Source organism: Marmota flaviventris, chromosome 12, assembly GCF_047511675.1.
Source record: "Marmota flaviventris isolate mMarFla1 chromosome 12, mMarFla1.hap1, whole genome shotgun sequence".
Lineage (NCBI taxonomy): Eukaryota > Metazoa > Chordata > Mammalia > Rodentia > Sciuridae > Marmota > Marmota flaviventris.
Window position 1 is genome coordinate 77,288,227 of NC_092509.1, and position 25,829 is coordinate 77,314,055.

Consider the following 25,829-nt stretch of genomic DNA (forward strand, 5'->3'; position numbering starts at 1 on the left):
GTGTTTGTGCAAAGCAGTGTGAGAATTGAGAAGGAGACGATAGCCTTGGCCAGTGTGGATGGGACCCACAGCAGTCAGGCATCCCAGGGCAGAGTCTCTGGGCTGGGGCGTATTCTGTGCTGCGAGCGAAGGCCCAGCGGTTTCCCAGCTCCCCCTGTGGCCTCTCCTCCAGGGCAGCCTTGGTGCTGGCTCTGACACGGAGTTCGCAGGGTCGAGCGGTGGTGAGGCCAAGCGCAGGTGCTGGAGGCCCGAGAGCAGCTTTCCTTCCCTGTTTCCTGGAACACGTGCAGGGGACGCGGGGAGCTATCTCCGCGGGTGTGAGTGTGAACCGTCCGTCCATTCCTTCCTCTGCTGCAGATGAGTGAGAGCGAGACTCTCATCAGTATGGTGAACCGCATGGTGGAGAACTCCTCCCCCAGGGCCCAACTCTTCATGCAAGTAAGACCTCTGCCTGGCAGCATGGTCCCTGTCAATGCCATCTCAGCTGCTTGTGCATGGTCGGGTCGCCCCACCTGGGATGAGGCTCACTCTGCCCAGACTGCTCATCTGCCAGGCCTCATCCCCCCCCCCGCCCCCGCCGAGACAGGCTCAGCCTGCTCTTCCTCCTTAGCTGCACTGTGTCACCTCCATTCTTCACGTTCATGGGTGAACCCAAGCCCATTTCCCAAACCATCCGAATAGCCAGCATTGACATCCCATGCCATGCTGGGGACTGCAAGCCTGCTTTTCAGTATCCATGACTCCCGATTCGTGTTTACTGTCTTCCTGACAGACATTGTTGGGGTTCAGGGTGTGAGGGGCGTAACATGGGACCATCCGATACCAGAGGTGCATGGACTGTGCTGTAGTCACCTGCCATGTCATCAAGGCTGAGAAGTATTAGCTGAATCCAGAGAGGCTTCTAGATTCTTGCCAGTCAAGGCCTGTGATTAGTGTTCAGTACTAGGGTAACAATTCTTTTTTATTTATTTGTTTTTTTGTGTGTGGTGCTGGGGAATCCAACCCAGGGCCTTGTGCATGCGAGGCACACACTCTACCAACTGAGCTCTATCCCCAGCCCTGGGGTAACCGTTCTAAAGTGTTCCCAGTGTTCACTCCCACCGTGCTGCCTGTCCTGTCACCACACACAGTGGAGGGGTTGTTACTAGCCAGCTACTGGGAGCTCTGTCGCACCCACAGCAGCGAATCCCAGAGCTGAGGGCAGAGGAGATGCAGAGTCCGAGTCCAGCAGATGTCTGGTCTCTCCAGAGTCAGCCAAGGACAACTGGGATGAGTCTAGACTGCGCCATCACAGGCTCCCCAGCCAGGGGACAGAGAATTAGCTCAGAGCCCCAGAACGGAAGCCACCGAGGTGACGGACCACAGTGTGTGGCAGGAACGGAGCAGGATTGTGGTGTCAGCCTGCACGCCTTCAGCCAACCCTGCTGCAGTAACCACCTCGTGTTCCTGCAGGTCCCTCCGTACCCAGAAGTGTTCCGGGACGGCCTCCACACCTTCAAGTTAAACGAGCAAGACACGGATGTAAGGGCAGCTCTCCCTGCTCCCTCTGTCCACTGCAGCCACCTCCTGCTCTCCTTCTCATCCTCCTTCCTCTCTGGGGCTTTTTCTCCGTCCATCTCTTGCTCCTCCTGGTGGCTCTTCATACATTTGACTCATGTCCTCCCTCGCTACAGACACAGCATTCGACCTGCCTCCTCATCCCCCTTCTTTTCTAGATCTTACCACTGACTCCCCCTTCCCTCCCATGCGGGCGCCATGCATTTCCCCGCTGAGCTCCAGGTCTGCTGGTCTGTAGCAGTGGGACCTGCTGGGAGCAGGCCAGCAGGCCTTGTTGAGAGTTATGTCAGTCAGTCTGCTCTGGGCCCAGCAAGGTGCTAGCCCCGACAGGTAACTAGAAAGAATACACCTGCTCTGGCCCTCAGGGGGCTTCAGGCAGTTGGAGACACCAGCCGCAGGAGGTGGCAATAGAGATTCAGTTACTGAAAGGACCAATAATAGTTTCCTCAGAGATGGGGGATGTGAGGCCATCTGAGGTGGTAGGTCAGGAGCACAACAGGTAGCTGGGAGCTGGGCCTTGAAGGTCAAAGGCCCAGAGGGCAAGATTTGGCTCAGAGGAAGGGATCCAATGAGTGGCCTAAGTGGATGTGGAGAGCACAAGTCTTTCCAGAAGAGGGATTTAGCCCAACTTGTCTCTATGCTGCTGGCCCTGCTCAGGCAGGGGATCTGAGCAGCGGACCCAGGAGAGGTTCCAGCCAGGCAAGGGTCAGAGCTCACAGGGGCCCCAGGGTCTCAGGATGAGAGAGCAGGGGCTTCCCGTGGGACTGAGGGGCCAGTTGACACTGCACTGCTTTCTCTCAGACTGCTTACGCCCACACCTGCTGCCCTTCCCATCCTGCTGGGGAGGTGAAGCCACAGTCTTCTCTGAATTGCTCTCCTGCTGGAAAATGGGGGTGTGGGCATCTAAAATGGGGCTCTCGGGCCTCCCGGCCCCCTGCAACCTGACCCTCTTCCTCAGAGAATAAGTACATCTCCCCTTCCAACATGGAGACCCTCCTCTTCCTGGAAGCCTTCGAGGTTGAGGCAAAGGCTCAGGGTTCCTCAGCAGGGGAAAGGAGGCGGTATCCAGAGGCCAGGCCCTGCCAGCCCAGTTCCAAGGTTCCCTTCAAATCGTGTCCTTCATCCCCTTCTTTCTCCCTCCCCTCCCCCTACTCTGGGCCCCCAGAAGCTGCTGGGCAAGTTGTGTGAGCAGAACAAGGTGGTGAGGGAGCAGGACCGGCTGGTGCAGCAGCTCCGAGCAGAAAAGGTAAGAGCCTGAGGTGGCCTGGAGGGGACGGCGGGCAGGAACTTTGGTTGGTTGTCACCATCCTTACTGAGCCCGTGAAGCTTTGTCCTTCTTTACACTCCTGTCCCACTCATTTCCGGAACTGCTGAGGGTCTCCTCCTAGGGACCATACCCAGGGGGAAGGCAACCTCTGCTAAGCTGCCTGGTTGAGTGGCCAGGGCTTAGGCCTCTGCTGTTCAAACCCCAGAAAGGAGCTATCGGGGGCAGCTGACGTCACTCTCCCACTTTCTCCAGGAGAGCCTGGAAAGTGCCTTGATGGGGACCCACCAGGAGCTGGAAATGTTTGGGAGCCAGCCCGCCTATCCCGAGAAGCTACTGCACAAGAAGGAATCGCTACAGAACCAGCTGATAAACATCCGGGTGGAGCTGTCTCAGGCGACCACGGTAACCTGGGAGTGGGGTCTGGGTGCCCCTCACCATCCATCTGTGCTACCCTAATCCTTAGAGGGCAAAATCCAATTGCTCCCACCCAAGAGGGGCATTAGCAAAGACCCTAACTCTGCCTTGCGACAAGTATACCAGTCCATTCATTCCATAGTTTCCACCTAGAAAAGGAATTTATTTCCCATCAGCCGTAACCGTATCCGAATTCCTTCAGGACAACCTCAAGTGGAGGGTTGATCATTTCCTTGGTTGCTCCAATGCCTCTGCTGCCTACTTCTGTTCTCTGGCTTGGAGAGGCAGCACTGGAGGATGGGCTGTGGTTCTGTCCTCTCCCAGTGCGTACAGGGTAGAGCCTCCAGCACAGGCTGTTTGGATAATGATGACTTTGAGAAGCAGCAGCAAAGACCCCAGGCAAATGTGGCCCAGAAAAGAGGAGTGTGTCTAAGTTCCAGGGAACACACACCCTCTCCCAGGCCCTTTCCTCTTTGCCCACCACTCCTGGTCCCCCACCCTGGGGAGAAGAGGAGAGTGCAGAAGTGATCAGCCCCTCTCTGCCTGGCCACATGCCTAGAAGGATCAGCTTTGTTTCTTGTGGGATGTGCCCCAGTCCCTCTTGTAAGGCTAGTGTTGGCTGTCATCAAAATGTCTCTGCCTTGTGCCTCTCACCTTCTGTTCCTCTGGGTCCCCCTACCCAGGCCTCAGACTTCAGGTACCCTGGTCCCGTCACAGGGCAAGGAGGGAGGCCTTGATGGAGGCCGCTTTTTCAGCCCACCCCCTCTGTCTTACAGGCGCTGACCAACAGCACCGTGGAGTACGAGAACCTCGAGTCCGAGGTCTCCGCCCTGCACGATGACCTCTGGGAGCAGCTCAACCTGGACATCCAGGTGAAGAAGGGCCCCCGAGCAGACAGGGCTGGGATGCGCGCTAGGTCTTCCGTGGTCCTTTTGGGCAGAAGAGACCAAAGCTGTCTCCTTTCTCTCTTCAGTGACTTCAGAGACTTAAGGAGCTGGTCTTGAAACTAAAGACCACTTGTAACAGACTCTTGAGTTTCGGGTGAACATAATGTGGGTTTCTTCTTTATTCCCACCAACTCACAGGGGAAGGAGCTAATGCCAAAGCATGGAGACTTAGGTCAGATGTAGAGTGTTCTATGACAAAGGATTTAAAACACAGACATAGAAATGTCTCCCATGCTGTCGGAAAAGTGGCCAGAAGCCAAGCTCAGTGGCGCACACCTGTAATCCCAGCGACTTGGGAGGCTAAGGAAGAAGGATCATGAGTTCAATGCCAGCCTCAGCAACTTTGTGAGAGTCTGTTTTAAAATAAAATGTAAAAAAAGAGAGAAAGAGAGAAGAAGAGGAGGAGTGGGCAGAACCGGAGTGACCTATGCAGGAGTTTACATAGGAATGAGGCTTTCCTGCCTGGGCTGGGTTGGAAACAGCCAGTCTGCAGGCAGAAGGACAGACAAGTGACCTTGAGGAGCTCTTGTTCTCTGCTTCCTGTCTTTTTTCTGTCCAGGCCCTGTCCCTTCTCCGGCTAGTTTTACCAGCCCTGTTCCCCTGATGTAGTTAACACTCTGGTTTCCCCCATTTTCCTTCTGGTAACAAAACTCACCTCTCCTGCCCTCCCACTGACTGGGCAGGGTGATGGGAAGACTTCTCTAGAAGTCCTCCCACGTCCTGTGGGCAAGCCACACTCTGAACACGCATTTTAGGAAATGGAGCAGGGTTGCGGTCAGCTTCTGATCAAGTTTTGGATCCACATGCAAATGGTGGGCATGTCACTTACACTCCACATGGTCCTGGGTGCTAGGCCCCTCATCTCTGAAATGGGGCAATGCTGCCCTTACCATGTAGAGCTGTTGTGCTGCCAGAATGAGCTGGTTCGTGCAAAGCCCTGGGCGTGGCGCCTGGTACTAGGTGATGTGGCGTGAAGGGTGCTGTCGTCTTCTGCAGTTACAACCTGCGCTGAGGGTGCTCCATGGCTGTAGGGTGCGTTGGGTGAGGGTGTTACAAAAGGACTGTTCGGAGGTGAAGAAAAACACACAGAAAACAGGCTACCACATATGGCGGCATCGCTCTCAGACCACCCTGATGCGCCATGGGGGAGCTCAGAAGGGTCGATTGTTACTCTTGGTTCTGAGGCTCTGGCAATTCTGGGGACACAGTTTCACGCAAGCCAAAGAATCAAAGGCTTCCCATGAGAAGGAGGCCCACGTGGGAGAGGTTGTGTGCGCATGCCCGTGCAGGCAGGGCTGCTGCCTCCTGTGAGTCCAGAGAGGTGCTGGTCCAGGGCTCTGGGCTGGGGATGAGGGCAGGGACAGACACCCCTTAGAGCTATTTCCTTTGACCCACTCTGCAATTGTTTCAGAATGAGGTGCTCAACCGGCAAATCCAAAAGGAGATCTGGAGGATCCAGGATGTGATGGAGGGGCTGCGGAAGAATAACCCTTCCCGGGGCACAGATACCGCCAAACACAGAGGTGGGAGCCTCCTGGGCCTCGTGCTTCTCTAGAAGTGCTCCAGCGATTCTGGCCTCCACTCACACCTGCCATCTCACTCTGTGCTCAGAGCCAGCGGGGACCTTCTCAGGGTTCCAGAATCTTCCCCTGAATCCTAGGGTGGTAGGCTGGGCTCCCTTATCCGCTAGGGAGACCACTCAGAGACCCTGCTGACCCAGATGCCCTACAATCCTCCCCAGGAAAGGTCAAAGCACCCCTGAGCCTCCCTGACCCCACCTGGGCCCACTGGTGACCTCTCCTCTAGTGCTTTCTTTGAGCCCTGGGCCCTCAGGCTGCCTTTTTTGACACCTTGGAGGCCACAGTGTTAGCTCCATCTACCACCTCTCCTTGCTCAGGGCCCCTCTTGACAGCCAGCCTGTGATCCCAGCCACCTCTAGTAAGTCTCTTGCAGCAGGGCTGGATGGTCCTCCCTCTCATATCTTAGCCTCGGGTCTCCCTCCTCCTCCCGCATCCCCCATGTACACAGCAGGCCCCGCCTCTACTCCATGCCTCACCTCTCTCCCCTTCCGTTCCCCCCCCCCCCCGCAGGAGGACTCGGCCCTTCAGCCACCTACAGCTCCAACAGCCCAGCCAGCCCTCTCAGTTCCGCCAGCCTCACCAGCCCCCTGAGCCCCTTTTCACTGGTGTCTGGCTCTCAGGGGTCCCCCACCAAGCCGGGGTCCAATGAGGTAAGCTGAAGAGATGGAGCACAGGTAGGCAGGGGAGGGAGGGGCACATCCTCATTTCCCTAAAGTCGCACGAAGTCGGTGCCCATCTCTTCCGCAGAGGCTTCAATCCCAGTGCTTTGGCCCTTTCTCTAAGGGGGTCACTCTCACAGCTGGTCGTGTGGCCTTCCTCTGCATCTGCTCTCATTTCCTCCTCAGCCCCCTTTCGGCTTCCTGAGCACCAGGATAGTTAGCAACCATCCCCTGCACTTGACCAGCAGGCAAACCCGGGAGTGTTCTGGGGGTGGCCGGGTGCAGGGTCGGTGTGGGAAGCGGTTTCCTGGTCAATCAGCAAGTGCTCATGAGAGCTCTGGGCAGCCAGGGAGGGGATCAGGCCCTCTCGGGAAGACACTCATGATGACCCAGGTTCCCCCATTTCACTCGGGGAGCCCAGCATCCTACAGGGACAATCTTGGTATTGAGCCCTGGGGTTCAGACTGTAGATGCTCTGATACTCCAAAAGAAGGGAGGGAACCAAAGGCAGGTGGAACTTCAACTAGGCCAGTGAGCGTTTGGAAAGGTAGAGGAACAAGGAAGAGGTGTTGTGGCAGGAGAGATGGCAGAAACAAAGGGAGGGGAGTGAGGGGAGGGAGGGGAGAGCTCTGGAGAAAAAGTGGGAGTCGGGGGAGTGGCGGGCGGGTGGGGACTCGGTTGAGGAGGGCCTCGAAGCTGGCGCTCTTTCTAGGCCCGGGGAGGGATCCCAGGTCCTGGGCCCATCCTGCATTTCCTGTAATGATGACGTCTGGCTCCTGCTAATGCTCTTCTCTCCTGCTCTCACAGTGGCTGCTCTTGCTCCTCCTAATGCTCTGGCTTCTCTGACACAGGAACCTGGCCCACCTCGGCCTCCCCTCCCCAAAGCCTACGTTCCCCTGGAGTCTCCTCCCACCGTCCCTCCACTCCCTAGCGAGAGCCGCTTCTGGCCATACCCCAACTCCCCTTCCTGGCACCACAGTGGCGAGACAGCCAGGGGTCAGGTACCCAGCACCCTTGGGTTCTGGAGGGTGGGGACAGGGGAGAACAGGGCAGAGGGCCAAGGCCAGGGGTCAATGCAAGGCCCTGGGGTTGTTTTCCGCACTCATTTTTCCAAAGCTCAATTACCACTAGGCCCTACCCCATTGGACTCTGGGATAAAGAAAATATCTTGAGAGTCACAGGTCACCTTTCCCCTTTTTGTTCTCTGTGGACGGTGGGGAAATGAGGTGCTGCCCCACTCTGACCCCAGGCTCACAGGCAACAAAGGTTGTCAACACTGATGTCATCATGCCCCACTCCCTGCCAACACGACCCACCAAAGGAAATTGAGCAACACTCACCCCCAGTGCCATTTTAGTCCCTGTCCACCTCAGAGCCAGCCTTTTGTGTTTCCTTTCTGCCTCTGTCACGTCTCGTCTTCTTTGGGTCTGAGCTCCTATACGGGCCCTCTTCTCCCCTAATTGAGCCTCTTCTCTCACCTGGATTCCTAGCCAAGATCCAGGAGATGGGCATTAGGCTTGGAAGAGGTCATGTGGTAAGACATCTGTGCCTAAAATTGGAAATCCATGTGCTCATCTAAGCTCGGTTCCGTGTAATTTGTGTAACTCTTGAGAGTTCACAGTGAGGTGCACAAAGCAGGTAATGTTACCTGTATTTGACGGGCAAAGAAAGGGGATGGATCTTACCCATGCTTTCCAGTTGGGCTAGAGCTGAGGTCTCTGACCCTTAGCCTGGTCTTTCCAAATTCTACTCACTGAGACTTGGATTATTCACTGTACAATGGGAGGAGGTGGCTCAGATGATATCTGAGGTCCCTTCTAGCCTCATGATTAGTTATGAGCCCATAACTAATGCCCCTTTCCTTCCCCCAGAATCCTAGTACCCAGGCCCACTGGGTTCTGTTTGCCACAGTCTTAAGTGGAATCTTCAGATTCCTCAGAGACCCTAGGCTTTGCAGCCCCCTCCTCGGGCCATTCCTTGACCCTGGCTCACAGCAAGTCTGTGCTGCTTAGAACTTGTCATGACAACTGGTCAGTTTGAGGGCCTCTCTATGCACCTTAATAAGCCCTTTTGGAGGCCCTAAGTGCTTATTCCCCAAGATGGCCCCAGGTTGATCAGCCTGAAGATGCATGGAGAGGAATCTCCGGTGCGTCGTGGCCACTCCCCAACTGGCACACATAGAATCTCCCTGTTCCCTGTGTCTTACGAGTTTGAGCTCCAACCATTGCAAAATAAAGAAGTGTCACTGGGGGCCAAATTCCCAGCAGCCACTCTATTGTCAACCACCTTCTCGTTCTTCCTCCCCAGCCCAAGGCAAGTTATGAGCAGAGCAAGAAAGACCCTCACCAAACGTCACCCCTGGACACCCCTAGAGATATCAGCCTTGTGCCCACCAGACAAGAGGTGGAGGCAGAGAAGCAGGCAGCTCTCAACAAAGGTACTTTCTGGGACATCTTCCCCCAGAGGTAAGGCTAAGGGTGGGAGAGGAGCCTGGAGGCTCATTTAGACCTGAAGAGAGCGCTTACCCAGCTGGGCCTGTAGCCTGCTTCGAGTGAGACTGAGCCTCCCTGCCTTCCTGCTCGGCATGAGGCCCACGGCTACTCTTGCCTCCCTGCAGTTGGCATTGTGCCCCCTCGGACAAAGTCACCTGCAGATGAAGAGTTGGCCCCATCAGCGGTGGTGAGGAGAACAGCCAATGGACTTGCCAATGGACTGTCCTCCAGGGTGAGTCCATGACCTGACTCTCAGAGCTGGTGTGGGTCTGTGCTGGTCTATGAGCCCAGGGCTGTGAGCGTCCACCATCTTCCATTACTGTTCCAAAAATCTAGGGCTAGGGGAGAAAGGTGTAGAGCAAGATCCCCTTTAGGAAGACATGTCAAGGGACAGGGAAGATGGACATAATAAATATAATTCCTAATGAAATTATAACATGCCATTGGTGAAATAAAATAGAGGAAAAGTGGCAAAAACCAGAGGTCACAGTCAAATGTGCTGACCCAAGGCAGGGCATTCGTTCCCTAGGGCTGCTGGGAATTTGAAAAACGCACATGAAGTAGTATAAGACAAGATAAGTGTATTCTCTCAGTGTGGAGGCCAGAGTCTCCAGTCAAGGTGTCAGTACCTTGGACACTCTAAGGAAAAGTCCATTCTACACTATACCCTTCCCCTAGTTTATGGTGGCTCCTGGCAATCCTTCGTTTCCTTCTCTTGTGGACACATTAGTCCAGCCTCTGTCTCCATGTCACTTTTTCCTCTGGGTGTCTCTTTTTCTATATCTTAGAAGGACACCTACCATTGGATTTAAGGTTCACCCTAATTTATAATGATCTCATCTTCAGATTCTTAATTATGTCTGCAGAGACCTATTTCCAAATAAGGTTGTAGGAGGATCGTGAGTTTAAAGCCAGCCTCAGCAACTTAGCGAGACCCTGGCTCTAAATAAAATAGTTTAAAAAAGGATGAGGATGTGGGCTCAGTGGTTAAGCCCCTCCGAGTTCAATCCCCCGGTACCACGACAACAACAAACAAATAAGATCGTAGTCACGTATTGAGGGTTAATGCTTAGGCATGTTTTAGGAAGGCTACTATTAAACAACTGTACTCCCAAGTTTTATGCCATTCCACTTGCAAAATCCATCCATTCCTATATCCCCAAAAATATCCACTCATGGCATCAACTCTAAGTCTAGAATCTCATCTAAATATCATTAGCTCAGAAGTCCCAATTTCACCATCTAAGTCATCTTGATTATCAAGTATGTGTGAAACACAATAATATAATCAATCTTGGGGCAAAATTCCTGTCTTCCTGTGAAGCTAGAAATAAGCTAATCAGCTTCCAAAACGCAATAAATAATGGGACAGGTAAAAGGTAGTCATTCCTGTCCCCAAAAGGAGAAATTAAAAGGAATAAAGGAATTACTAGTCCCAAGTAAGTCTGAAATCCAACAAGGAAAATTCCAGTAGGTATGCATGTATGTCGCATGTATTTTTCAGTGCTAGGGGTCAGGGCCTTGTGCATGCTAGGCCAGCCCTCTGTCATCAAGCTACACTCCCTGCCCCTGTTAGGTTTTAAGGCCTGAGAATGATCTGTGGCTCGCTGGCCTTCCCTCTGTATTGATGAGGGTTCTGTCCACCTTTGCTGCTAGGCCTGCCCCTCTAGTTTGCTTTTAGAGTCAGTATTCCTGTGTGTGTGTGTGTGTGTGTGTGTGTGTGTGTGTGTGTGTGTGAGAGAGAGAGAGAGAGAGAGAGAGAGAGAGAGAGAGAGAGAGAGATATCTAGGGATTAAACCCAGAGAGTTCTACCACTATCTGCATTCTAGCCCTACTTATTTTTATTTTGAGACAGTATTTTGCTAAGTTGCCTAGTCTGGCTCAAACTTTGCAATCCTCCTGCCTCAGCCTCCCAAGGTGCTGGGATCGCAGGGCCTGTGCCGCACCTGGCTCCTTCTTCCTTTTTCTTGGCACAAGTTTGTGGCCAAGGAGCTCTATCAGCCTATTTCCTACCTGTAGGATCCCAGAGATCTGACATCCCCCACATCTTTTCTCTCTCTTTTGTTACACACTAGCAAGTATGTTTGCTGATACAACATTCTCAAAAGCACAGGTAGGCTCCTGGATATTTCAAGGAGATCCATGCTGCTAGAAGACTCTAGAGATCCTTTCTGGATAATCCCATCTCTGATTCTGGTTTCTGAGATGATGGATTGGATTCATGAGTCCCACACCTAATCTCTTCAGCTAAGTCTTGTCCAACCACATCTTTGATTGCCTTTCTTTCTTTTAAAATATTTTTTAGTTATACATGGACATAATGTCTTTATTTTATTTATTTATTTTTATGTGGTGCTGAGGATCGAACCCAGTGCCTCACATGTTCAAAGACAGGCGTTTTGCCACTGAGCCACAACCCCAGCCCCTGATTGCCTTGGCAATACTTTTCCAACAGGGAATTTTCCTAATTTTAAGTGAGAACCTCCCAAATAATAAAGTGCAGATTTATTTATCTCCTCCTTCAATTAATCTCTTTCTTCTCTCATTTTATCACAAGTGCAAAGATAATCAGGCCACACCCTCACCACTTTGCTGGGGATCACTTATAAGTTCTGCTCTCCACTCAACAACAGGATACAAATCAGCGGAGTTCCTGCCACTTTGTAACAAAGATGTCCTTTCCTCTACTTTCCAATAATTTGTTCCTCATTTCCTTGCGAGACTTCTCCAAAACACCTCCATTTTCTACCAACTTGTATTCTCTAAAGTCAACCGAAGGGGCTGGGATTGTGGCTCAGCGGTAGAACGCTCACCTAGCGCGGGCGGGACCCGGGTTCGATCCTCAGCATCACATAAAAATAAAAAGGCATTGTGTTGTGTCCATCTACACCTAAAGTCAACAGGAGCTTTCTCTTCTCTTCATTTCTTCTACACCCTCACCAGAATCTTCATCAAAGTTTCTATGTCTACCAGTCATCTCTTTAAGGAAATCTAGGCTTTTTCTATCATTTACCTCAAAATTTGTTCAGCCGCTACCCATTATCCAGTTTCTAAGTTTCTTCCACATTTTTATTATTTTGTTGTTGGTTTTGTTTTGTTTTTACAATAGCATCCATTTCCTAGCACCTAAAATCTGTGCTAATTTTCTAGGGCTCCAGGAGCAAACTACCACTTACTGGGTGACTTAAAACCATGGAGGGGCTGGGGTTGTGGCTCAGTGGCAGAGTACTTGCCCAGCATGTGTGAGGCACTGGGTTCGATCCTCAGCACCACATAAAAAATAAATAAATAAAGGTATTGGGTTCATCTACAAATAAAAACATTCAAAAAAGAGAGAAAAAAAACATAGAAATTTAACTCTACATCATGTACAACCAGACGAACGAGAAGTTATGCTCCGTTTATGTATGATGTGTCAGAATGCAGTCTACTGTCACGCACAACTAATTAGAACAAATGAAAAAATATAAAATATTTTGCAAACTTTAAAAAAAATAGAAATTTATTCTTTCATTTATGTGAAGTCCAACATCAAGTGTTGGCAGGACTGGTTAGGACTGGTTCCTTCTGGAGGCTTCGAGAGAGAATCTGCTCTGGGCCTCTCTTCTGGCCTGTGGGTATTGCTGACAGTGCCTGGCATTTCTTTTCATGTAGGTGGGTCACTCTGATCTCTGCCTGCATCTTCCCATCTTCTCCTCTTCTCTTTCCTGTCTCTTATGAGGATACCTGTTATTGGACATGGGGCTGCTCTGATTCACAATGATTTATACTTCAAGTAAAGTTATATTCACGTATCAGGGGTTAGGACTTTTTCCTGTCTTTTTTTTTTTTTTGGTACTAGGAATTGAACTCAGGGGCACTCCACCACTGAGCCACATCCCCAGCCCTATTTTGTATTTTATTTAGAGACAGGGTCTCACTGAGTCGCTGAGTGCCTTGATAAGTGGCTGAGGCTAGCTTTGAATTTACCAGTCTCCCAAGCCATTGGGATTATAGGTGTGTGCCACTGTGCCCGGCTTGGCCTGTCTTTTGGGGACCACTGTAGTCAGGCTTCCCATAGAAGGGAAACCTGGGCAGGAGGTGAAGCACCTGTCTGAGCCTTATTTCCCCACTGCAGCAGGAGCGCCCCAAGAGTGCCATGTTCCCAGGTGAGGGCAAGGTCAAGATGAGCGTGGAGGAGCAGATCGACCGCATGCGGAGGCACCAGAGTGGCTCCATGAAGGAGAAGCGGAGAAGCCTGCAGCTCCCAGCCAGCCCTGCCCCTGAGCCCAGCACCCGACCTGCCTACAAAGTGGTACTGTGCTCCCTGCCCCCACAGGCCCAAGCCTGGCAGCTACCCACACTGCCAGCTCTCAGGCCACGGCCAGCCTGTGCCAGGAAGGTTGGGGAGAGGGGAAGCTGAGAGAACCCAAGCCAGGCTCCTGGGATAACTGGGGGGAGGCTTCTCACCACAGGGCAGAATGTTTCCTGTTTACCTTTAAAGAAAAATAATGCATAAAATGATTATTTTTGTTGAAATAAATTATGCAAAGTTCAGCTAGTGGAGAATCCACCACTAGGGCACCATTAGGGCACATTTCTGGAGACTCTTCTATGTGCTTAGCATAGATCTGGGCATCCTGAAGGCACCGTAGCAATGCAGTTCACAGATCAAGTCGTGTCATTCAAAGCCTTTTAACACATTGGGTGCAGCATGTGAAGACAGGAGACAGCAGGGTTGGGAGTGGCTAGTATTGACAAGAGATGTGGATGAGACCTTGCAGGTGGGCAGGCTTTGGGAAAACAGAAGGGAAGGGAGAGGGCTCTGCAGTGGAGGACGGTGGGAGCCATGGGGTGGCAGTCAGATCAAATGTGCACTGGTCAAGGACAGTGAGGATCTAGGTGTGGTTAGAGCTACCTGGAGGCATAAGTAGCAGTGATGGTCACCACAGGGCTGTCCCCTAGGTGCGCCGTCACCGCAGCATCCACGAGGTGGACATCTCCAACCTGGAGGCAGCCCTGCGGGCAGAGGAGCCTGGTGGCCAGGCCTATGAGACGCCACGGGAGGAAATTGCCCGGCTTCGGAAAATGGAGCTGGAGCCCCAGCACTACGATGTGGACATCAATAAGGAGGTGGGTGGAGCCCCCAGCGGGGAGACCCTGGGAGCAGATCAAAGGGGTGACCCCAGTGTCTCCACAGCTCTCCACCCCAGACAAAGTCCTCATCCCTGAACGGTACATTGACCTGGAACCCGACACTCCCCTGAGCCCCGAGGAGTTGAAGGAGAAGCAGAAGAAGGTGGAAAGGATCAAGACGCTCATTGCCAAATCCAGGTGAGCAGGTCTGGGTGGAGCTCCACTGCCTCTGCCCTCCCTGGCACCGAGAATACCTGGGGCACTAGATGTCATGGGGGCACTGAGCCTCCCAGGGTAGAGCAAATGGAAGCCGTGGCTCGAGGCAGCGGGCCGGACTCAGGAATCTCGCAGGGGCCAGGATGCTGCTGTGGGGCCCTCGAAAGGCCCGCGGGGTTCACACACATACCATGAAGGGTTGCCCTCTGTTGACCTCTTTTCCCCTCAAGGCTGCCCTAAGTGTTCACTTGAACCTTTGAATTCAGTTGAAAACATCGAGGCAGGGGTCCCAACTGTTTTGCCAGGGTCCCACTCACTCCTAGGGACAGCCTTGCTGGGCACCAGAGGCTACATCCTCGAAGGCCCCTGGCCCTGCCCACCAACCTCAGCCTGCAGGCCACCCCAAGCCAATTGGACCATGCTGTCCCTCCCTCCATGTCTGTGTGTCTGTGCCTCTTCAGTATGCAGAACGTGGTGCCCGTCGGCGAGGGGGACTCTGTGGACGTGCCCCAGGACTCAGAGAGCCAGCTGCAGGAGCAGGAGAAGCGGATTGAAATCTCCTGCGCCCTGGCGACCGAGGCCTCCCGCAGGGGCCGCATGCTGTCTGGTGAGAGGGGCTGGGCCTCGCTCGCTCCACCAGGGAGACCAGCTGACCAGGTGTAGGGGAGGAAGTGCTGAGCTGCAAGGGGGGCAGGGACAGAGGTAGGAGGCTAAGGAGATGTTTCCCAAGGTCAGGGTGAGCATTTATTGAGCACCAGGTACTGTGCTAGGCCCAGGGGAGTGGAAAGGGGCTGGCGTTGCTGATGATCCTCTGAGCCAGTTCATGGAGGAGTGGTCAGAGGCCAGCAGGAGCACAGGGGCCATTTTGCCTGGGCAGGTCAGGTAAAGGCACAGAGAGGGGTGATCATGCAGCTTGATGGGAGAGGTGTTTGCCAGTTGGGGAAAAAAGCGTCATATCCTTTCCCTGCCTGTTCTTGCTAAATGCAAATAGGAAGAATAAAACAGAAGAATTTTTACACAGAGAAGCAGTCAAGGAGTGGAAAGTCATATAATCACCTCCTTGGCTGCTGACCAAACCCAGTTTCCTGCCAAGAAAAGGTGAGGATGAGGAAGTGACTTCAACCCTTACAAAGGTCCCAGCTAGACGTGATAGGGGCGAAGTCACCAGGATTAGCTTTTGGTTAGCTGCAGACAGTATCCCAGAACAGATGAGGGTGTGATCAGGCTTTGAAGAAGGAAGTCAGTTCTGTATGAATGGGAGGGTAAAGGTGGAGGACAGAGAGTAGCAAGTCACGTAGACTGGAGACTGTCCCCTTCCAGACAAAGCGAACCTTGAAGGCCCCAGTCAGGAGGGAGCTGTGGCTTGAGGTGACTGGTATAGGAGAGTGGGACTGCTGTGCAGGCCACCGTTACAGCAGTCTGGGCAGGACACAGGAAATAAGCAGATGAGAATCGTGGCAAGGGACACGGAGGCAAGGAGGGAGGTTCCGGTTGGTGATTAAGAAGGGCTCCAATTCTGGTGCTCCGAGGCTGTTTCCTCATCTGTGAAACCCAAATCAAAATGCCTACCTCAGTTCAGGCAGCATGAGGGTCAGAAGCGAGGTGTGCCTGGCACCTAGCACTCAATAAATGCCAGCCAGCGGTCGTAGCCGTGATAGTGTTAGTGGTGTTAGTGACACTGGTGGGAGTAGTTGAAAATAGCAATCACTGGTGTCAAAATGGGAACCACTTGTTGGTTTTCTAATTATTTTAAATATGGCTATTTTCAGAAATCAGAGGGTTTCAGGCCACAACAAAAGGTATTTAAGTAAGCCTTAAGGAAGAATCTGCCTGTCAGGTTAGGATGAGCCAGGTGTGGTGGCTCATGCCCGTAATCCCAGCAGCTCAGGAGGCTGAGGCAGGAGGATCACAAGTTCAAAGTCAATCTCAGCAACTTAGCAAGGCTGTAAGCAATCTAGTGAGAACCTATATCTAAAATTTTTTTAAAAGGCCAGGGGTGGGGCGCTGGGGATATGGCTCAGTGATTAAGTGCCCTTGGGTTCAATCCCCAGTACTCCACCCCCCCAAAAAGAGAGAAGTTTTGGCTGGGTAGCCAGGGAAGGCCCCCAGGTACTTCAGGGACAGGCTGTCTGCTGGGCCAGAGCTGAGGGGAGGAGAAGGATGGCTTTGGAGCGCCTTCCTGCAGCCAAAAGGCAGCAGAACCAGTTTGTCTGCAAGCAGGGAGGCCTCTGTTGAACCGTCCTGTAGTTTAGCTGCAAAATGAACTTGACCCAAGATCAAATTCCACATGCTCTGGGCAAAAGGCAACTTCCTGTTTCCAGAGGGCAGAGCACACAATGCTGTTGAAAACCCCACTCTGCCCTGTCTCAGCCCCGGCTCTCTCTGCTGCGGCTCCCCAGCCCAGGGTTCTGTGAAAACAAACCCGCCCAGCCTATCCGATTTCCCCCTCCACACACATGGGCTTACATTTCAGGGTCTGTGTGCTGAAAGCAAATGGTCAACTTGCTTTTGCCAAAACCCCAACTATGTGAAAAATGGCTGTGGTAGGGCCAGACCTCAGACCTAGCTCACTGTCCCCACCAATCCTGGCCTGTGGCCCAGATCCCCCAGAGCAAGGGCTGGTCCTGGGCACATGCAGCGTGGGCATTAGGTTCATGACCAGGACACGGTGGCGGGAGTGGAGAACTGGGTACAGGTTGCTAGGACAGTGAGCAGCAGACACCTGTGCCTGATTGTGGGTGTGCAGCACGGGTAGTGTCTTTGGTGATGAGTGTTGTCATGTTTGCAGCTCCTCCCAGTATGCAGAGTAAGGTGTGTGCTACGTGAGAAGGTGTGGTATTTCAGAGTTTGTGCGTGTGGCCCATCGTGTGCAGCGTCTGTGTCTGGAATGTTTATGGACGTGTGTATTTGTGTGTATTCAGAATGTGCAGCGTGTGGGTGGAGGGAATGTTTGAGTGCAAATAGAGAAGTACAAATAGAGAAGTGCAAATAGAGAAGTGTGTGATGTGAATATGTGTGTGGAAAACGTCCCTAGGTGTTGGGTGGAAAATCGTTTTTTTACAAGTGGTGGTTGCACATGAGTGTACCATATACAAGTGGAGGTCGTAGTTTGCGAGTGCATGTATTTATGTGTGATTGGCTTTTTGTGCAGCACAATGATGAAACCTGTTGGGGTATACGCTGTGTACTGTATGTATTACAAGATTGTGATCATGTGTCTATGCAAGATGAGAGCCAGCCAGTCTCCTGGATGTGATGCAACTAGTCTTCTATGCTTGGATGTGGAACTTAGTACTACACACATTGTACTATTCCATCTGTCCAGTACATATTGGCCACACAGAGGAATTTTAACTATTTTGATATATATATTTCTAGTACAGATTTAGCATTTTTCTGCCTTCTTAAAAAGGTTATATTTACACCATTAACTTTTCTTCTTCATTTCATATCATTGTAAATATCCTTATTTTCCTTATTCCTCTATTAAAGGGATGCTCTTAGGGGCTGTTCTAAATCTATTTGTAGCCATGCAAAGTGTTCCCCTGTTACATTTTTAAAGTTATTATGTTTACTTTTTACAAAAGAGTTTCACTCTTCAGTTGTACCTTCTTGCAGATTCCATGAGGCTCTCAACTGTGCGCTCTCTCTCTCTCTCTCTCTCTCTCTCTCTTCCAATTTTCTGGTTCTAATCTACAAGCGAAAACCCCAGCAAGACAACACCTACTGGAATTGTGTATAAATAAGAGTAACTGGTCCGGTATGGTGGCACACATCTGTAATCCTAGCAGCTCGGAAGGCTGAGGCAGGAGGATTACAAGTTCAAAGGCAGCCTCAGCAAAAGTGAGGTGCTAAGCAACTCAGTGAGACATTGTCTCTAAATGAAATACAAAATAGGGCTGGGGATGTGGCTCAGTGGTCTGGTGCCCCTGGATTCAATCCCTGGTAGCCCCCCGCAACTCCATCAAAAAAAAAAAAAAAAAAGAAACTGGACTCTGTCAGGCTCTCCTTGGAGTCAATTATAAGAACCCCATTTGCATGTACATGGTAACATCTACTTGGTTCCCTTGAGATACTCCTTGCCTGCTGGGTGGTGCACACCTATAATCCCAGCAACTCAGGAGGCTGAGACAGGAGGATTGCAAATTTGAGGTCAGCGTCTGCAATTTAGTAAGACCCTCAACAGCTTAGCAAGACCCTGTCTCAAAAGAAAAAACAGAAAAGGCTGGGAATATAGCTCAGTGGTAAAACACTCCTGGGTTCAATCCCCAGTAACAAAAAAGTTAAAAAAAAAAAAAAAAAGATTCCTGGGCTGGGGTTGTGGCTCAGCGGTAGAGCTCTCACCTCGCATGTGCGAGACCCTGGGTTTGATCGATCCTCAGTACCACGTAAAAATAAATAAGTGAAATAAAGGTATTGTGTCCAACTACAAGTAAAAAATAAAATTTTAAAAAAAGAAAAGAGATTCCTTGCTTAGTTGTTTAGGTTTTGGCTGTCAGAGTTGAGATAACTTATCATGGGATCAGTGATGTGAATATGCGCGCAAATGGATGTTTGGAAGCATTTGTGAATGCATTTGTACATGGCGTTACAACTGTGTGTTGGGTCACATGGAAGGACACGGGCTTGGACGTGCACAGACATTCCCATATCTGAATTGTGTGGAAGGAGTGTAACTGTATGGTGTTGCCAAGTCCCAGACCCAAGCTGTGGATGGCATGTAGGCACAAACTCCCTGTGAGAGCTACGTTGGGTCATGTACACACGTGGCTAAGGGCAGCTCTGCAGTAGTGAGAGCTACAATGGCCCTTTCCTTTGCCCAGAGGTCAGGAAGCTGATGAGGTCCAGGCCGGGGTGGGGAGCAAGGGACTGGGTTCTATTCAGCATTGCATCCCTCTTGGTGGAAATGCAGTGTGACCCTGGCTGAGGTCTGGTTCTTCTCTGAGCCCAAGCGGGGACATGTTCTCTGCCATCCTCCTACACTGAGGATGCGTGAGGTTCCGGTGACTGCATAGAGCTTGTCCCCAGGGATATGACTCTCCTTCCACTTTGCTGTTCTCGACATGGAATGATAATGATAATAGAGTAGAATCTCATTAATCCAAACATCACCATTTCCAACTTTGCGACGTATTCAAGGGTGGACTGCAGTTCGCCTTCACCTGTTGATGCAGTGAGGGTCTCAGGTGGTTGCAGGGAGTGCGTTTCTGAGCCTCCCACCATGTCTAGGCAGACCTTGCTTTCAGCCTATCAATCAGAAAATGTCAGGTTCATGGAACTGATTGCCATGGTGGTCCTTTCTCTTCTATATCTGCTCTGACGGTTTGGATTATTGTGATTTTACTGCACTATGAATCATTATCTTTAGTGATGCCACCATATATAAAGCGCCTCATCCTCTTTCTCACTGCCCAATGGTGGAGAGGTATGTGACCCTCCCACTGTGTGGATGGGAAGGGAGCCTTTGGCCCAGAGAGGGCCCAGCCTCACCCACAGTCACACTGGTTCTTAGCAGAGCCTGGATTTGGCCAGGTCTCCTCTAGGGCCTCACTCTGCTCCCCGGCACCCTGGGAACAAGGACAGCTTTGCCTCAGCTTGAGCAAGCTCCCAAGCCCGGCTCTCTCTCTCTCTGCTTGCTGCCCGCCTTGCTCCCTGCCTGAGGAAGGGCCTCGCTTGCTCTGGGTCCCCAGCCTCGCCCCCATCCCTCCGCCCCTATTCACTCCCCTGTTCATTTCTGTTTCCAGTGCAATGTGCCACCCCAAGCCCTCCCACCTCCCCTGCCTCCCCGACTCCACCAGCCAACCCCCTGTCGTCTGAATGCCCACGGGGCGCCGACAGCAGCCTTACCATGCGGGTCTGAGCTCTGACGTAAGCACTTTTCTACTGTCCTTCACCCCCACCCCCAGGGAATGGGTAGGCCCCTCCCATCACCCCACAAAGCGCCCTTCCCACCCATCCCACCCCGCATTGCTTCTCCCCATCCCAGAGCCCCGTGTTCATCGTCCCTCCCTCCATCTGCTTGAGCCACCTGCGTGGCGACCCGGGCAGTGCTGGCTGCAGGCTGCTGGCGAGGCTGCTTCTTGGAGGAGGTGACGCCCGTGGGCTTCGCTTCTCCAAAAGCAGAAGGGATGGCGCTGAGACTCGCCCATCTGCTATGGGGGAAGGCACTTCCCTGGCACCCCATCCCTGTACCTCCACCTGTTTCCCCGCACCCTGTGCCCCCACCTTGTACCCCCACCTATGTTCCCCCACCCCATCACCCTCGCCTCTACTCCTCCTGCCCCTAACCTCCCACCTCCATTCCCCATCCCACACCTCTCACCTCTGTTTCTGCCCCGTGTCCCACCTTATATCTCCCACCCCTGATTCCTATTCCTCTGCTCCTCACCTCTTCTCTCCCTGCCCTTACACCCCCACTCCTATGTCCCTACTCCATACCCCTGCCCCTATGCCCCCACCCCATGCCCCTCTCCTATCCCACCACCCTCCTCCAACCAGCCAGCCAGCCTTCCATCTATTGAGATCCATGGCAATCCTGCCACAGAACCCTCACAAGCCCCCAGAAGCTGTCCCATGTCTCCATGTCCCAATCTTACTGTGAATGAAAATGCCCCTGGTAGCCGCAGCCCAGGGCTGGTGCCCTTCCCTGCCCCTAGCATGGCCACTCACATCAGGCAAGTGGAAGAGACCTCCTCTCCCGAGCGCCCTCCCCGGGGCTGCGGGTGGGCAGGCTCCAGCAGGTGTCTGTGCCAGGGCTCCTTTCTGCCCGAGGAGATTGGCTGGAGGCGCTGCCGCTGTGCGTTTCTCTTCTCACCCTGTTTCTCTCTTCTCTAGTGCAAGCCCTGGCCGAGGCCAATGCTGTGAAGCTCCACAGGGCCACCTTCTGAAGCGTCCTCTGCCCATGGAGGCCCTGGCTCCCCACTCTGCCCCCGGAAGCCCATGGGAATGCCACCGGAGCCAGAACGGGGTCGGGGCTGCTGCCACGAGGAGCGCGGATGCCTTGGTCTCGCACCTGTGGCGCCTCGCCCTGAGACCCTAGCCACTCGTGCCGTGGTCATGCGGGGCCTGGACAGCGCTGTGGAAGTGCATCCTCTCTGATACCCGAGTTGCAGGGAGCCCCAGCCTGGCCCTGGCTGACATCATGGTGGCCCTCCTGGCACATTCCCTGATGGAGAGTGCACCCCGGTGGAGAGTGGACCCTTAGCCATCTTAGGTGAAGACCAGAGGTGAAGAGGAGGTGGACCCTCTGCCTCTTGGAGCCCTGCTCAGCACCAAGGACGGCAGCTGTCATCATCCCCCTCCCCGCCTGCCCCAACTGTGCACAAGGCTTTGACACATCTCCGCTGTTGGGACTTCTTGGGGTTTGGTGGAGACCAGTCACCCTGCTTGAGCCAAAGACAAGAGGAGGAGAGATGGGGAGAGGCTCCTGGGCTCCCAGAGGGGTCAGTGCTGGCTGTGAGAGAGAACAGCAGGTGTGTGCATGTCTGAGAGCAGGTTGGGAAGGAGGCAGCGAGGAAGGGAGAGATCCTCAGAGAACGGGGAAGGGGGTAGGAGGATGTATTCACAGGCAATGGGGACGGAGGAAAATGGGAAGGTGAGTCAGGTTTGGCTTCTCCACAGCGGAGGCTCCTCTTAGTGCTGAGTGTAGGGCCAGACGGTCATCTCTGCACCTCCACCTCATCCCCAGGAGCATCAGGGCCCCAGGAGGACCCACCAACAGGACACGTGTGGTGTCTCAGCTGGGGTGCTTGTGTGGGACCAGGGCATGTGGTGAAGGGGACTCGGGGAGTGGCAGCCTGAGAGATGATTCTTCCTGGGTCAGGACCCGCTGTCTGCCTCTCCCTCCTGGGATTGGGCAGAGGGAAGAACCTGTCCTGTGTAGGGTGTGGTCAGCCTTGGGGCCTTAGCTAGCTAGTTTCTTGTCCCATCCCGCCTAGAAAGTTCTATGGTCCAGCTGAGTATTTTCCCCAGAGAAGGAATGAGGGGACCCTACTTCTCATCCCAGGTGTCCCAGAGGAGAGTCAGCGGAGGCTGGACTCTGAAAATCCACCTACCAGTGAGGCGGTTGGGGATTGGCAGAAGCAAAACATTCTTCTTCTGCTCCACCCACCTTGAGATGAATGTAGCCAGGGAGGAGGGAGAGAGGGCAAACGGAAGTCACCTGCCCCTGAGCCTTCTCTGCCAGAGCTGCTGCCCAGAGACTTCAGCCTGACCTGCAGCAGCCCCACGAACAACTCGTTCATCTCCACCAATTCCTCTCCACTCCTTCATGGCTGGGACAGTTACTGGTTCATATGCAAGTAAAGATGACCATTCATTCAACAAATATTGATCGAGCACCTTTTATGTACTGTTTAGGCACTGTTCTAGGTGCTTAGAAAATTCTTGGGCTTCTGAGGGTCGACAGACTGGGAGGATCCTCCCCTAGCTTTACTTCTAGCAGGCTTTTTGAATAGGCTCCTTGGCTATGTTCCTATCTTTGCAGATCAAGCACTCCAGATCTGTCCTTTCTCTCTTACAGACTGGCAGGTGGGATTAGCTTCCAGATCACCCTCTTGGCCCACATTCTCCTCCTTCTGTAAGAAACAGATTTTTTAGGCCTTCCCTCCATGCCTTCCCCTCTGTCTCCTATATTTTTTTTTAAAGAAATACAAGGAAGATACCAAGAAATTACATCGCAACTCTGCCACCTCTTTTCCCATTATTTCACAAAGCTGGCTCTTTATGTTGCTTTACATGCCTTAATATATGTTTGATGGAGATGATACATGTTGGAGGTATCTATGTGACATGTTTGTTTAGATGTCAGTCCTTTCCTTGGCTCCTGCCTAGGCCCATTTTCTCTCCGCACCATTTCCTAGCATGTCAGGGCTAACCCCCCTTGCCTTTTTGATCCAAAGAAGGGGAGAGAAAAGACTTATTTTAAGACAGATCTATTTTATGCTTTTGTTTAAAAAGCAAATCTATTTTCAAAATGTGCAATGTCTGAATGGGTTTGCCGGTGATGTGAGGGGACTGCCCTAGGTCCCAATCGAATGCCCTTCCCTCTTCCCCTGACAGCTCCCTTCTTTCCCGTCCCCCAGTCGGCAAAGGGCTGGCCCCCACAGCTCCCTGGAGAGCACCTTGCCAGAGCAGGGCATTCCCTTCGGATGTCCTGTCTAAAGGATGACACTGTCAACTCTCCATGGCGCACCAAGGGTCGTCAGGTGTGTGAACCCTCTTGAGGGAATTGTTTACAGTTGTATGCACAAATGGACTCCCACGCAGGCGCACCCTCCTCAGCTGGGCTCCTGGACCATCTCCCTCCCCTCCATGCTCTGCTGGAAAGGGCAAGCAGCTTTGTGGCAGCCTGTGCTAAATGGCACTAAGGAGGTCATCGATGGACCCATGCTATGTGGAAAGCCCAGAGGAGGTGGCTCTGTGCCATTCCTGGCTCTTTATCGCAGACACATTCAAGTTCCTTGAACTCCTACACTTTGGTCCCTCCCTGTTCTGGGTCACGTCTATGGCATCTGTCTCCCTCTGTGACCTTTTTCCCTGGAGGCTGTTCTTAGGGGTGACACCTCGGTCTGGCATCCAGACTGTGAAATCACCTTCCTTGCTGGGGAAGGTCCAGTGGACCATGGGACATCTCAGCCTTACCCAAGAAACCCCCTGGGCTCTAGCAGGCTGCTGCTGAGACCCTGAACTCTGCCAGCTCAGCCTTCCAAACTGCTTGGTGACTGTCAAAATGAGCAAGGAGGCTTTTGCCTTGCAAGGATTTGGGCAGGATGGGAGTTTTTGTCCAGATCTAAAAACGAGAGTTTTGGGATTTTGCACAGAGCTCTTGGCCAGCATTGAAGCCCAACCTCCAACTGTGGCACTTGCTGGCACTCTGTTCCCAGCTCAGAGCATCTTGCTATGAACGAACAGAGCCCAGATGGAGACCCAGGGCTAAGTGACCGTCCTGGGGAAGCTCTGGTTACCCATCTAGGGCCTTCCCAATTAGCACATTACCTCCCTGATCAATAACCAAGAGGCTGCACTCGAATACTGCTACTGTCACTTTAAAGAATTTTCTGAGGTTGCAAAGCTGTGCACGAGCTCTTCTGCCTTTGCAAGAGGCATGTTCTTGGGGGCAGGGCTGACTACAGCAAGATGGACCGACTTCCTTACCCCTTAGGCACCCTCCACCTGGCAGCTCTTAAAACTAAGGAAAAATATAATATATAAATATATATACATACACATATATCTATTTATGCACATATTGGGGCCAATTTGATTTGCCTAGTATTAGAAAATAAACCATGCAAGGAAATTTATGATCTCAGTGTCTTTATTTAGTATTAAAGTGACCTTAGATGAAGAGTTAAGGTTAGATAAACAGAGGGCATCTCTGTCGGGACCAAACAGCTGTAGCACCCCCTTAGCATCTGGCTAGCTGAAATAGCATCTGTCTATTTCGCCCTGACTGAAATAGGTGAGAGCTTGTTCCCTCTTTTCAGCAGAATTCTTAATAGATTTAGGCACTGGAGAATACCTGTGAGTTTCGCATTTGTATCTTGCAAGTTTGTATAAACAACAGGAAATAAAATGAATGGTTTGTACACGTGGTGTGCGTGTCCACTCCCTATCCGTGCCGGCTTCAGTGTCTAGGAAAAGGGGGCAGAGCTGAGGGGCTGGGATGGACTGGAAGCCTGTCCACCCTCCTCCCCAGGCTTCTGTCTGCGCTCCTCAACTTACCTCACAGGCAGAATCCCAGAGTTCTGGAAGAGTGCCCTCTCCCCTCAAGCGGGGGAATAGTGGTCTGTACTGACATCAGTGTCATCGTTCCAAATCAGGTGACCCTAGATCGGGGCTTGTGCTGAGGTGTATCAGATGCTTCAGGCTCAGGTGCCTTCCTTGATTTGTCTCTGAGTCAAGGTAGGAAGGTCGGAGAAGAAAGTGAATTGCTAGCCTTCCTCAGTCTACACGGTGCCTCACACAGCTGCTTTGGGGTGGGGGTGGTGTACAGTTTGGGGGAATACCAGAAGATCACCCCTGTTCTTACCAGGCCTCCATCCCTTGCAGGTGTTTAGTGGTTTCTCAAGTGTGTACTCTACAGAATGAGTCAAGAAGCCTGGTAAATTCTATGTGGTGGACGGTGGAGAGGAGAAGGAGCCCCGGGTAGTGCCAGGCCTAGGCCGGATGTCTGAAAATAAGAGTTGCAAGGCAAACTTCCCCTGATTCCTGATTTTGGTTGGTTTGACTTCGACGGCTGACGCCGAGTTCTGGACACCTGTTGTCACCCTAAACCCCCAGCAGAGTGGGCGTTCATATTGTGGGTTTCTCAGCATCCCCAGGGGAGCTGTAAATCCTGATGATTCCTTTATGAATCGGGGACCAGAGGTAGACTCAAGATAGACACCTTGGAGAACTTGGCACTTTACGGGGGCTCCAAGCCTCTATCTGCAGTCCCCACCTGGTAGAGCCAGCAGCAGGGGCTTGGACAGGAGGTCACTGAGCCCCATGAACATCACTGTGTCCCCAGCCAGCAGCTCTCTTCTCCTGGATCAGATGAGATTGTGCCAGCAGCAGGTCCTGCCAGTTCCACCTTCTGT

At 52.4% G+C, this 25,829-nt stretch overlaps 1 protein-coding gene across 6 annotated transcripts in view; it reads left to right on the top strand.

Annotated features, from left to right (window-relative positions):
• The window catches only part of Plekha6 (pleckstrin homology domain containing A6), a 77,972-nt gene extending 53,136 nt beyond the window's left edge, over positions 1-24,836 (top strand). For 3 of the 6 annotated variants that reach the window (XM_027945614.2, XM_027945615.2, XM_071600151.1), the window contains 14 exons: positions 1,453-1,521; positions 2,723-2,803; positions 3,077-3,226; positions 4,015-4,110; positions 5,597-5,708; positions 6,276-6,415; positions 8,732-8,861; positions 9,042-9,148; positions 13,034-13,210; positions 13,861-14,028; positions 14,096-14,229; positions 14,709-14,854; positions 19,992-20,115; positions 21,082-24,836. In XM_027945614.2, the coding sequence (XP_027801415.2) occupies positions 1,453-1,521; positions 2,723-2,803; positions 3,077-3,226; positions 4,015-4,110; positions 5,597-5,708; positions 6,276-6,415; positions 8,732-8,861; positions 9,042-9,148; positions 13,034-13,210; positions 13,861-14,028; positions 14,096-14,229; positions 14,709-14,854; positions 19,992-20,107 (1,626 nt within the window). In that variant the 3' untranslated portion in view covers positions 20,108-20,115; positions 21,082-24,836. The remainder of the gene's footprint in view (positions 1-1,452; positions 1,522-2,722; positions 2,804-3,076; positions 3,227-4,014; positions 4,111-5,596; positions 5,709-6,275; positions 6,416-8,731; positions 8,862-9,041; positions 9,149-13,033; positions 13,211-13,860; positions 14,029-14,095; positions 14,230-14,708; positions 14,855-19,991; positions 20,116-21,081) is intronic. The other 3 variants (XM_071600150.1, XM_071600153.1, XM_071600152.1) reach the window with 2 other exon arrangements.
• Positions 24,837-25,829: the final 993 nt, after the last annotated feature.